The following is a 13626-nucleotide window of genomic DNA, read 5'->3' on the forward strand; positions in this document are numbered from 1 at the left end:
TTAGTTTTAGTTAATAGTTTAGAATTTTAGCTTAGAGTCTTAGCTTAGAGTTTTTGTTATAGCTCTAGTTTATTTTAGTTCTAGTTAAGAGTTTACAGTTTTTAGCTTAGAGTTTTACCTTAGAGTTTTTGTTGAGGTTCTAGTTTAGTTCAGTTTTAGTTAATAGTTTAGAGTTTTAGCGTATAGTCTTAGCTAAGAGTTTTTGTTAGAGTTGAAGTTTAGTTTAGTAATAGTTAAGAGTTTAGAGTTTTAGCTTAGAGTCTTAGCTTAGAGTTTCGGTTAGAGTTCTAGTTAAGTTTAGATATAGTTAAGCGTTTGGAGTTTCACCTTCGAGACTTAGCTTAGAGTTTTAGTTTAGTTTAGTTTTAGTTAAGAGTTTAGAGTTTTTTAGCTTAGAGTCTTAGCTTAGAGTTTTTGTTAGAGTTCTAGTTTAGTTTAGTTTTAGTTAAGAGTTTGATGTTTTACTTTAGAGTCATAGCTTAGAGTTTTAGTTAGAGTTCTAGTTTAGTTTTAGTTAAGAGTCTAGAATTTTAGCTTAGAGTCTTAGCTTAGAGTTTTTTGTTAGTGTTCTAGTTTAGTTTAGTTTTAGTTAAGAGTTTAGAGTTTTTAACCTAGAGTATTAGCTTAGAGTTTTTGTTGAATCTGTATTTTAGTTTAGTTTTAGTTAAGAGTTTATAGTTTTAGCTTAGATTCTTAGCTTAGAGTTTTTGTTAGAGTTATAGTTTAGTTTAGTTTTAGTTAAGAGTTTAGAGTTTTAGCTTAGAGTCTTAGCTTAGAGTTATAGTTAGAATTAAAGTTTAGTTTAGTTATAGGTAATAAATTAGAGTTTTTAGCTTAGAGTCGTAGTTTAGAGTTTTTGTTAGAGTTCTAGTTTAGTTTAGTTAAGAGTTTAGAGTTTTATCATAGAGTCATAGCTTAGAGTTTTTGTTGAAGTTAAAGTTTAGTTTAGTCATAGTTAAGAATTTAGAGTTTTTAGCTTAGAGTCTTAGCTTAGAGTTTTAATTAGAGTTCTAGTTTAGTTTAGTTTTAGTTAAGAGTTTAGAGTTTTATCTTAGAGTCTTAGCTTAGAGTTTTTGTTGAAGTTCTAGTTTAGTTTAGTTAAGAGTTTAGAGTTCTACCTTAGAGTCTTAGCTTAGAGTTTTACTTAGAGTTGAATTTTAGTTTAGTTATAGTTAAGGGTTTAGAGGTTTAGCTTTGAGTCTTAACTTAGAGTTTTAGTTAGAGTTCTAGTTTAGTTTAGTTTTAGTTAAGAGTTTAGAGTTTTACCTTAGAGTCTTAGCTTAGAGTTTTATTTAGAGTTCTATTTTAGTTTAGTTTTAGTTAAGAGTTTTGAGTTTTAAATTAAAGTATTATATTATATTTTTAGTTAGGGTTTAAGTTTCGTTTAGTTTAGTTATTGTTAAGAGTTATAGTTTAGAGTTCTACCTTAGAGTCTTAGCTTAGAGTTTTACTTAGAGTTGAAGTTTAGTCTAAACTAGCATAACCACAAAATTACACAATATTGCATAGAAATACCAACACCATAGGTTAGATTAGGTTCGGTTAGGTTAGAGGTTTGATTTCTCCACGTTTAAGTTAGGTTAGATTATGTTAGCTTATCATGAGCGCTAATGATAAGCTAACATAATCTAACCTAACTTAAACGTGGAGAAACCTAACCTCTAACCTAACCTAACCTAATCTAACCTATGGTTTTGGTATTTCTATGCAATATTGTGTAATTTTGTGGTTATGCTAGTTTAGACTAAACTTCAACTCTAAGTAAAACTCTAAGCTAAGACTCTAAGGTAGAACTCTAAACTATAACTCTTAACTATAACTAAACTAAACGAAACTTCAACCCTAACTACAACTCTAATCTAATACTTTAAGGTAAAACTCAAAACTCTTTACTAAAACTAAACTAAACTAGAACTCTAAATAAAACTCTAAGCTAAGACTTTAAGGTAAAACTCTAAACTCTTAACTAAAACTAAACTAAGCTAGAACTCTAACTAAAACTCTAAGCTAAGACTCCGAGCTAAAACTCTAAACCCTTAACTATAACTAAACTAAACTTCAACTATAAGTAAAACACTAAGCTAAGACTCTAAGGTAGAACTCTAAACTCTTAACTAAACTAAACTAGAACTTCAACAAAAACTCTAAGCTAAGACTCTAAGATAAAACTCTAAACTCTTAACTAAAACTAAACTAAACGAGAACTCTAAGTAAAACTCTAAGCTAAAAACTCTAAATTCTTAACTATGACTACACTAAACTTCAACTTCAACAAAAACTCTAAGCTATGACTCTATGATAAAACTCTAAACTCTTAACTAAACTAAACTAGAACTCTAACAAAAACTCTAAACTACGACTCTAAGCTAAAAAACTCTAAATTCTTACATATAACTAAACTAAACTTCAACTCTAACTATAACTCTAAGCTAAGACTCTAAGCTAAAACTCTAAACTCTTAACTAAAACTAAACTAAACTAAAAGTCTAACAAAAACTCTAAGCTAAGAATCTAAGCTAAAACTATAAACTCTTAACTAAAACTAAACTAAACTAGAGCTTCAACAAAAACTCTAAGCTAATAATCTAGGTTAAAAACTCTAAAATCTTAACTAAAACTAAACTAAACTAGAACACTAACAAAAAACTCTAAGCTAAGACTCTAAGCTAAAATTCTAGACTCTTAACTAAAACTAAACTAAACTAGAACTGTAAAAAAAACTATAATCTAAGACTCTAAGGTAAAACAACAAACTATAAACTAAAATTAAACTAAACTAGAACTCCAACGAAAACTCTAAACTAAGACTCTAAGCTAAAAAACTCTAAACTCTTAACTAAAACTAAACTAAACAATAACTCTAAGCTAAGTCTCTAAGGTTAAACTCAAAACGCTTAACTATATCTAAACTTAACTAGAACTCTAACCGAAACTCTAAGCTAAGACTCTAAGCTAAAACTCTAAACTCTTAAATATTACTAAACTAAACTTCAACTCTAACAAAAACTCTAAGCTAAGACTCTAAGCTAAAACTCTAAACTATTAACTAAAACTAAACTAAACTAGAACTTCAACAAAAACTCTAAGCTAAAACTCTAAGCTAAAAACTTTTAACTCTTAACTAAAACTAAAATAAACTAGAACTCTAACTAAAACTCTAAGCTAAGACTCTAAGCTAAAACTCTAAACTCTTAACTATTACTAAACTAAACTATAACTTTAACAAAAACTCTAAGATATGAATCTAAGGTAAAACTCTAAAATCTTAACTAAAAATAAACTAAACTAGAACTCTAGGTGAAACTCAATGGTAAAACATCAAATTCTTAACTAAAATTAAACTAGAACTCTAACAAAAACTCCAAGCTAAGACTCTAAGGTAAAACTCTAAACTCTTAACTAAAACTAAACTATACTAAAACTCTAACAAAAAGTCTAAGCTAACACTCAGCTAAAAATCTAAACTCTTAACTAAAAGTTAACCAAACTATAACTTTAAGTAAAACTCTAAGCTATGACTCTAATCTAAAACTCTAAATTCTTAACGGTAACTAAACTAAACTTTAACTCTAACTAAAACTCTAAGCTAAGACTCTAAGGAAAAACTCTAAACTCTTAACTAAAACTAAACTAAACTAGAACTCTAATTAAAACTCTAAGTCTAAGCCAAAACTCTAAACTAAAACTAAACTAAACTAGAACTTCAACAAAAACTCTAAACTAAGACTCTAAGCTAAAAAACAGTAAACTCTTAACTAAAAATAAACTTAACTAGAACTCTAACAAAAACTCTAAGCTGATACTCTTATCTAAAACTCTAAACTCTTAAATAAAACTAAACTAAACAAGAACTCTAATTAAAAATCTAAGTCTAAGCTAAAATTCTAAACTAAACTAGAACTTCAACAAAAAACTCTAAACTAATACTATAATCTAAAAACTCTAAACTCTTAACTAAAACTAAACTAAACTAGAACTCTAACAAAAACTTTAAGATACGACTCTAAGCTAAAACTCTAAACTCTTAACTAAAACTAAACTAGACTAAAACTCTGAGCTAACTCTCTAAGGTAAAACACCAAAATCTTAACTATAACTAAACTAAACCAGAACTCTAACAAAAACTCTAAGCTAAGACTCTAAGCTAAAACTCTAAACTCTTAACTTTAACTTTAATAAACTAGAACTCTAACAAAAACTCTAAGCTAAGACTCTAAGCTAAAACTCTAAACTCTTAACTAGAAGTAAACTAAACTAGAACTCTAACAGAAACTCTAAGCTATGACTCTAAGCTAAATACTCGAGACTCTTAACTATAACTAAACTAAACTAGAACTTCAAAAAAAACTCTATGCTAAGACTCTAAGCTAAAAACTCTAAACTCTTAACTAAAACTAAACTAAACTAGAACTCTAACAAAAACTCTAAGCTAAGACTCTAAGCTAAAACTCTATACTCTTAACTATAACTAAACTAAACTAGAACTCTAACTAAAACTATAAGCTATGACTCTAAGGTAAACTCTAAACTCTTAACTATAAATAAACTAAACTAGAAATATAATCTATGACTAAGCTAAAACTCTAAATTCTTAAATATAACTAAACTAAAATAGAGCTCTAACTAGAACTCTAAGCTAAGACTCTAATGTAAAAATCTAAACTCTTAACTAAAAATAAACTAAAATACAACTATAAAAAATACACTAAGTTAAGAATCTAAGATAAAAATATAAACTCTTAAATGAAAATTAACTAAACTAAAACTTTAAGTAAAACTCTAAGCTATGACTATAAGATAAAACTCTAAATTCTTAACTGTAACTAAACTTCAACTCTAACTAGAACTCTAAGCTAAGACTCTATGGTAAAACTCTAAACTCTTGACTATTACTAAACTAAACTTCAAGTCTAACAAAAACTCTAAGCTATGACTCTAAGCTAAAACTCTAAACTATTAACTAAAACTAAACTAAACTAGAACTTCAACAAAAACTCTAAGCTGAGACTCTAAGCTAAAAACTCTAAACTCTTAACTAAAACTAAAATAAACTAGAACTCTAACAAAAACTCTAATCTAAGACTCTAATCTAAAACTCGAAACTCTTAAATAAAACTAAACTAAACTAGAACTCTAACTAAAACTCTAAGCTAAGACTCTAAGGTAAAACGCCAAACTCTTAACTAAAACTAAACTAAACTAGAACTCTAACTGAAACTCAAAGGTAAAACATCAAACTCAACTCTAACAAAAACTCTAAGCTAAGACTCTAAGCTAAAAACTCTAAACTTTTAACTAAAACTAAACTATACTAGAACTTCAACAAAAACTCTAAACTAAGACTCTAAAATAAAAACTCTAAACTCTTAACTAAAACTAAAATAAACTAGAACTCTAACAAAAACTCTAATCTAAGACTCTAAGATAAAATTCTAAACTATTAACTAAAATTAACTAAACTAGAACTCTAACTAAAACTCTAAGCTAAGACTCTAAGCTAAAAACTCTAAACTTTTAACTAAAACTAAACTAAAATAGAACTTAAAAAAAAACTCTAAGCTAAGACTCTAAGCTAAAATTCTAAACTCTTAACTAAAACTAAACTAAACTAGAACTCTAACAAAAACTCTAATCTAAGACTCTAAGCTAAAATTCTAAGCTCTTAACTAAAACTAAACCAAACTAGAACTCTAACTAAAACTCCAAGCTATGACTCTAAGGTAAAACATCAAACTCTTAACTAAAACTAAACTAAACTAGAACTCTATCAAAAACTCTAAGGTAAGACTCAAAGCTAAAACTCGAAACTCTTAACTAAAACTTAATTAAACTACAACTTTAAGTAAAACTCTAAGCTATGACTCTAAGCTAAAACTCTAAATTCTTAACTGTAACTATACTAAACTTCAACTCTAACTAGAACTTTAAGCTAAGACTCTATGGTAAAACTCTAAACTCTTAACTAAAACTAAACTAGAACTCTAACTAAAACTCTAAGCTAAGACTCTAAGCTAAAAACTCTAAACTCTTAACTAAGACTAAACTAGAACTCTAACAAAAACTCTAAGCTAAGACTCTAAGCTAAAAAACTCTAAACTCTTAACTAAAACTAAACTAAACTAAAACTCTAAGCTAAGACTCTAAGCTAAAACTATTACTAAACTAAACTTCAACTTTAACAAAAACTCTTAGTTAAGACTCTAAGCTAAAACTCTAAACTCTTAACTATTACTAAACTAAACTAGAACTTCAACAAAAACTCTATGTTAAGACTCTAAGCTAAAAACTCTAAACTCTTAACTAAAACTAAACTAAACTAGAACTCTAAGAAAAACTCTAAGCTAAGACTCTAAGCTAAAAACTCTAAAACTCTTGACTATTACTAAACTAAACTTCAAGTCTAACAAAAACTCTAAGCTATGAATCTAAGCTAAGACTCTAAACTATTAACTAAAACTAGACTAAACTAGAACTTCAACAAAAACTCTAAGCTGAGACTCTAAGCTAAAAACTCTAAGCTCTTAACTAAAACTAAAATAAACTAGAATTCTAACAAAAACTCTAAGCTAAGACTCTAAGCTAAAAACTCTAAACTATTAACTAAAACTAAACTAAACTAGAACTCTAACTAAAACTCTAAGCTAAGACTCTAAGGTAAAACGCCAAACTCTTAACTAAAACTAAACTAAACTAGAACTCTAACTGAAACTCAAAGGTAAAACATCAAACTCAACTCTAACAAAAACTCTAAGCTAAGACTCTAATCTAAAAACTCTAAACTTTTAACTAAAACTAAACTATACTAGAACTTCAACAAAAACTATAAACTAAGACTCTAAGCTAAAAAATATAAACTCTTAACTAAAACTAAAATAAACTAGAACTCTAACAAAAACTCTAATCTAAGACTCTAAGATAAAATTCTAAACTCTTAACTAAAATTAACTAAACTAGAACTCTAACTAAAACTCTAAGCTAAGACTCTAAGCTAAAAACTCTAAACTTTTAACTAAAACTAAACTAAACTAGAACTTAAACAAAAACTCTAAGCTAAGACTCTAAGCTAAAATTCTAAACTCTTAACTAAAACTAAACTAAACTAGAACTCTAACAAAAACTCTAAGCTAAGACTCTAAGCTAAAATTCTAAACTCTTAACTAAAACTAAACCAAACTAGAACTCTAACTAAAACTCCAAGCTATGACTCCAATGTGAAAAACCAAACTCTTAACTAAAACTAAACTAAACTATAACTCTAAAAAAAAATCTAAGCTAAAATTATAAGCTTAAAAACTCTAAACTCTTAACTAAAAATAAAATAAAATAGAACTCTAGCAAAAACTCTAAGATACGACTCTAAGCTAAAATTCTAAACTCTTAACTAAAACTAAACTAAACTAGAACTCTAACTAAAACTCTAAGCTATGACTCTAAGGTAAAATATCGAACTCTTAACTAAAACTAAACTAGAACTCTATCAAAAACTCTAGGCTAAGACTCTAAGCTAAAAAACTCTAAACTCTTAACTAAAACTAAACTAAAACTATAACTCTAAGCTAAGTCACTAAGCTAAAACTCTAAATTCTTAACTGTAACTAAACTAAACTAAACTAGAACTCTAAATAAAACTCTAAGCTAAGAATCTAAGCTAAAAACTCTAAACTTTTAACTAAAACTAAACTAGAACTCTGACAAAAACTATAAGCTAAGACTCTAAGCTAAAAACTCTAAACTTTCAACTAAAACTAAACCAAACTAAAACTCTAAGCTAAAAGGATGGGTACTTCAAGTTTGAAAATGGGTTTAGAAGGGACATTAAGAAAGGAACTTGCTCTGAAATGGCTTTTGAAAGGTATTTCTTGGTGTTGGGGTATCCTAAAAGCTGTAAAGTATAGTTTTGGGTGAAAGGGATGGGTACTTCAACTTGTAAAATGGGTTTAGAAGGGACATTAACAAAGGAACTTGCTCTGAAATGCCTTTTGAAAAGTATTTCTTGGTGTTGAGGTATTCAAAAAAGCTGTAAAGTATAGTTGTGGGTGAAAAGGATAGATGCTTCAAGTTGCAAAATGGGTTTAGAAGGGACATTCAGAAAAGAAGTTACCCTGAAATGCCTTTTGAAAGGTATTGCTTGATGTTGAGGTATCCAAAAACCTGTAAAGTATAGTTGTGGGTGAAAAAGATGGGTACTTCAACTTTAAAAATGTCAGTTAAGGAATGACATTAAGAAAGGAACTTGCTCTGAAATGCCTTTTGAAAAGTATTTCTTGGTGTTAAGGTATCTAAAAAGCTGTAAAGTATAATTGTGGGTGAAAAGGACGGATGCTTCAAGTTGGAAAATGGGTTTAGAAGGGACATTAAGAAAAGAAGTTGCTCTGAAATGCCTTTTGAAAGGTATTGCTTGATGTTGAGGTATCCAAAAAGCTGTAAAGTATAGTTGTGGGTGAAAAAGATGGGTACTTCAACTTGGAAAATGTGTTAAGGAATGACATTAAGAAAGAAACTTGCTCTGAAATGCCTTTTGAAAGGTATTTCTTGGTGTTAAGGTATCTAAAAAGCTGTAAAGTATAGTTGTGGGTGAAAAGGACAGGTACTTCAACTTGTAAACATGGGCTAAGGAATGACATTAAGAAAGGAACTTGTTCTGAAAAGATATAATATAGCCTTAAAAAAGTATTAAAATGGTGGCTCAGGAGCCTTTGGGGCGCCGGGGGCCCTTTGGGAGCCCGGAGAACCTTTGGAGACCGGGGGGCTTCCTTTGGGGTTGGGGTAGGGGGATCGGGCCCCTTTGGGTCGGGGTAGGAGGATCGGAGCCCTTTGGGGTCGGGGTAGAGGACCTCACGACACTGTTCAAATGGAACTTGTGTATTATAACGACCACAGAGTTTCACCCTCAAATTCTCCTCTAAAATGTCTTCAAAAATCATCTTTTAAAATGTCTCTAACTGTTTTGCCGAAATTATTCACTAAAATAATAATTTGATCTGAAAAGATATAATAAAGCCTTAAAAAGTATTAAAATGGGGGCTCAGGAGCTTTTGGAGCGCCGAGGGCCCTTTGGGGGTCGGGGGGACCTTTGAGGCCCGGGGGCGTCCTTCGGGTTGGGGTGGGGGGATCGGAACCCTTTGGAGTTGTGGTAGGGGACCCCATAACACTGTTCAAATGGAACTTGTGTATTATAACGACCACAGAGTTTCACCCTCAAATCCTCTTCTAAAATCATCTTTTAAATCATCTTTTAAAATGTCTCTAACTGTTTCGCCGAAATAATTCCCTAAAACGGTTTCGCCCAAATAACCCCTAAACGTAATTTCAGCGTGTTCCTTTTGTTTTTGGCATCTCTGCGCTGACGCATTTCAAATTACTAAAAAACCTGATTCCCACGCTAAAACAATTCATCGCTAAGATGTTTCTTGGAGAATTGTTTCCATGGCGTTTGGTTATTAATATCTTTTGGAGTTCCACCAGTAGAACTGTTTCCGAGTCAAAGACATTAATGACTTGGATCTATTCCTGGAGAATCGTTTCTAGGCGAAAATTTTTAAGGTCAGACAGATGATGTCATTGGTTGATTGATCTGTCAAGAAAGGGGAAGTCCAAAACAACAACAACAACAAATACTATTTCTGGATCATAACATTCTTCCCTAGCGGGCACTTGGCCAAAAACAACAACAATAAATACTCTTTCCTAGATCATAACATTCGCCTCGAGCGTGCCAAAAACACACCTGGAGAAAGAGGTCATTGACACTGTCCCCATTAAACTATGCAAAAAAGTTGTAGGTGGCAGCAGGGGTGAATCGTGGGGCTGGTACCCTCCCTTCTACTCATATCTTGGCGCACTGTTCTCAAATAACCAAACATACGAGAAAAATAATATAAAAATAATAAAATATATATATAACAATATAAATAATAATAAAGAAGGAATAACGTACCACAGATGCAAAACACAGAAGAAATATGATATTAGGGGTATATCAGGGAATATCGGGTGGGGTGCAGTGTGAGAATAGTTGCCATGGTATTTGGAAAGAGAACAAAATAAGAAATCTAATTGTACCACGTTCATTTTATTAACACATGTCCTTCAGATGTTGCCAACCACCAAAGTGGTACCAACCATTTTCAGTCATCGTGTTCAACCTAGCTTCATTGACCCTTATTGACCCTTATATACTTCATTGACCTTATACATTATTGACCCTTCATTGACCCTTAAATACGACCCTTAAAGATATACATTATTGACCCTTCATTGACCCTTAAATTCTAAGTTCTACCTATAGGTGTTCTATCTACAGCTATAGGTGTTCAGATTAAAAACTGAACATTTAAGTGAGTTCATAATTGATTTTAAATAAATGGAGAAAAAAATGGAAAATAAATCTAAAGATAAATGAATGAAAATCTGAAGCATCATATACAAAAAAATATTTATGTATTTCATGATCCAACGCAAATAGCTGAATACGGGTATAGACAAGTCATTTCATTCCTTTGACATGAGATAAAGATCTATCATTGTTGGGCACTATTTCACGTCATGCTACTTAAAAAAAGCAATTCTCAGCCTTCCCAGCATAAAGAACTCATTCAAAGTGAATTCCAACCCCGAATTTGTCAACTACAGCACGCTCTGTCAAAACTCCTGTCATCAGACTCCTGTTATGCTGAGTATGAAAACGAAGTCCTTGGGAGAGAAAACCTTATGGCAGTCAGGTTTGAACAGTCCGCAGAGTCCGCAGTTCACAGTCCGCAGTCCGCAGAGTTTTAGAGCCTACTTTATCCACTGCACAAGAGCTCGACTTTCTTATTCTGAGAGTCAAATCATTAGGAGCTTGAATATAACTTTTAACATATGAGAAATTATACTAAATTGGGATTTTAATTATGACGCTAATCTTCTAGTTATTTCTTTTTTTTTCTTTTAATTTGGTACCTTTGTCACCACTCTCACAATCCGAAAAATATTCTACAAAAATTTCACGTTTCTAGATTAGCTCAAAATACAACAGAAAAATTAATTAAAAAGCTGACAAGAACTGTTTTCCTATACCTTGTAAACATTGTTGAGAACAGCTAGACAAGCTTCTGTTGTTTCGTTTATTTCAAATTCAGCATTATCTGGTTGAGGGCGTTTAAAGTGACCTGTTTGACTCCATGGCTGGTTCTCCCAACCTTCAGGTTTCTTATTGGTAGGAGGAACTTTCACTCCAGAGGCAGACCAAAACCAACCGAGTACTTCAAGAGGGCGTAAGTCTTCGCGATCTTCACAACCTTTGAAGTTACAAAGACGACCAGATGTCCAAATATAAGGTAGTCGTTCTGTAAAAAATGAATAAATAAAAATACCAGAAAAAGAACACAAAATTTGTTCTTAAAAAAAAACTAAAAAGTCCAGAGAATTTAGCATCTAGAATTTGAGCCCAGCCACTTGATCACCCAAAAAACCATGTCAAAATCTATTGTATTCATTTTAAAGTTTTCGTCAAAAACAGACTACTTATTGTAATCGTCGACGTGTTTTTTTTTTACCTCGTTTACATGCCATGCTTAATTACTGCTTATTTCTATTCAGGTTTTTAGTAGTTTGTGATTTTTTGTGGACAAGAAAAGAAATAATAAAACATGTTACGTTATCTTTTAACGTATCAATAGAACAATTTCAAACTCTCTCCGTTCTCCGTTTCAATCGTTCTGATTTTCCGTTTGTTCGATTCGTTCTCCGAATTGTTCTCTGTTTAGAATTTCCTCCGTCAATCATCAGAAAAAAGAACAACAAGAGGAAATAAAGGGAAAATAGTTACTCTCTTTCTTAAGAGAAAAAAAATATATAGATACCTCAATAAGCAAAAATCAAATCGAAAAATTTGAATATGCTATTTGTAATTGTTGCTTAGAATTGACAAATATTTAGTGCCCTTATTTCCGCTTGACCCAGCCCAAGAATTTTTTTTTTGAGCAGCTTACTTAGAAATTTAGATGGAACGACAACTCTCTAAGCAACAGCAACGCTGAATAAATAATAGAATTTTTTTTCCCCGTTTGCTTAGACATCTCTCAGGAAAACCGTAAATGGAAACCGCCACTGGCGAAGCAAACATCTATGATCATTTTAGCGTTTACTTCTGAATGCTAAGATGACTTCAAGCTGCTGATCACAGGACAAAGTCTCCTGAGGCTAATATTGTGCAGAGCCATGTCAGTATTTTGGAAATATCATGGTTGCAGCAGTAGGCATAATGTAGCAGTGAGCATACCTGCCTACTATATTATAGTTTACTGTAGATATTATATTTCCTTTTTTTAACGTTATATTTTAAAATGGTAAACGGCGAACGATCGTTCGCCGTTACGTAAATGCTTCGCATTTTACGTAAATAAAGACCTGTAAATATTTCGATATCCATAGGTAACTTTTGATACAGCAAATACTAGAGTACTCAATGCTTCGCATTTTACTTAAATAAGGAAGTGCGAATAGTTAGATATCCATAAGTAATTTTTGAAACTGAAGAGTAGTCCAGATACTTTTGATATACATACTTTAAACATTATTAAAACGATTCAAAGAGTAGGTTGGTGCTGAAGCATTTTACTCAAATAAAGAACTCAAACAGTTAGATGTCTATAGTTAGTTGTTTAACTATTTTTTTTTCTGTTCTGTTTTGTTTGTAAAACTTGTTGTTTTTCTCGAATAGCATCTAGATTGCATAGCTTCTTTCCAGTATATTTACTACAATTTGACCAGTCTATTCGAACTCCTTCCAGAGATCTAACTCAACTTAGAGCAACGTAAGCTGGGCCAAGCACAAAAAGTGAACTTCCAAGATTCACAACAGCTTCATCTAGAGTCTCTCTTTGTATCTGTGTCTTGTACATGCCCAGCACAATATTATTGGCACCAATCTTCTTTCAGTTGTACCATAGTTGTATTTTACAAGAAATTGAACTGCCCTTGGTTCAATTATATGCATTCAAGCTGGACCAAAATCAACGTTTACAGATGCGATACCTACATAATTTCATTTCGTCAAAAATGAAGCTGATTTATTTTAATTATAAAGCCTTTTGCGCAATTTACTGGACCTTTTTCCACATATGTATTTGATCGAACCATAATTTTCGCTCCTTCGAAAATCTTCAATTCCGTTAACATTCCACCTATTTTGTTGACATCCGTTGGCACAATAGTCTTCATCAACGTGTGATGTGATGTGACAGCAGTCCGATCAACGTTATAAGCATTGCGTACTACGCCAACTACTAGATTTTAAGCACGAATTGTAAATACTTGAACTCCATCTTGTCGAAAGTGCACAAGAACAACCTGATTGTGAATATCCACCTGAGCTCTTAATCGAAAAGTTCGCAATGCCTTGTCAAGCGTAAATGCACCTGTTGGGTTGTCTAGCATTTTGGACACTAAAGTTTTAAAATTTTGAGAGTTTAATTTACCAATACGCAAAGCATTCAGCAAATCAACAAATGTTATGTCTCCTTGTTGCCGCATATTCTCCGTCAGCTTAACTAATGAGAAGAGTTACCACAAATGTGTTGCTGGAGCAAATCAACAAATGTTCTGTCTCCTTGTTGCCACATATTCTCCGTCAGCTCAACTAAT

The 13626-nt window shown here is 31.3% G+C and overlaps 1 protein-coding gene across 2 annotated transcripts in view; it reads right to left on the reverse strand.

Annotated features, from left to right (window-relative positions):
* LOC148952407 (uncharacterized) overlaps positions 1-13626 on the reverse strand; it is a 44158-nt gene that overhangs the window by 5867 nt on the left and 24665 nt on the right. For both annotated transcript variants that reach the window (XM_089089865.1, XM_089089864.1), the window contains exon 4: positions 11059-11327. In XM_089089865.1, coding sequence (XP_088945991.1) covers positions 11059-11327 — 269 coding nt within the window. The remainder of the gene's footprint in view (positions 1-11058; positions 11328-13626) is intronic.

The sequence above is a fragment of the Artemia sp. Qi Xiang Cuo genome, chromosome 5 (genome assembly GCF_049724085.1).
Source record: "Artemia sp. Qi Xiang Cuo chromosome 5, ASM4972408v1, whole genome shotgun sequence".
Classification (NCBI taxonomy): domain Eukaryota; kingdom Metazoa; phylum Arthropoda; class Branchiopoda; order Anostraca; family Artemiidae; genus Artemia; species Artemia sp. Qi Xiang Cuo.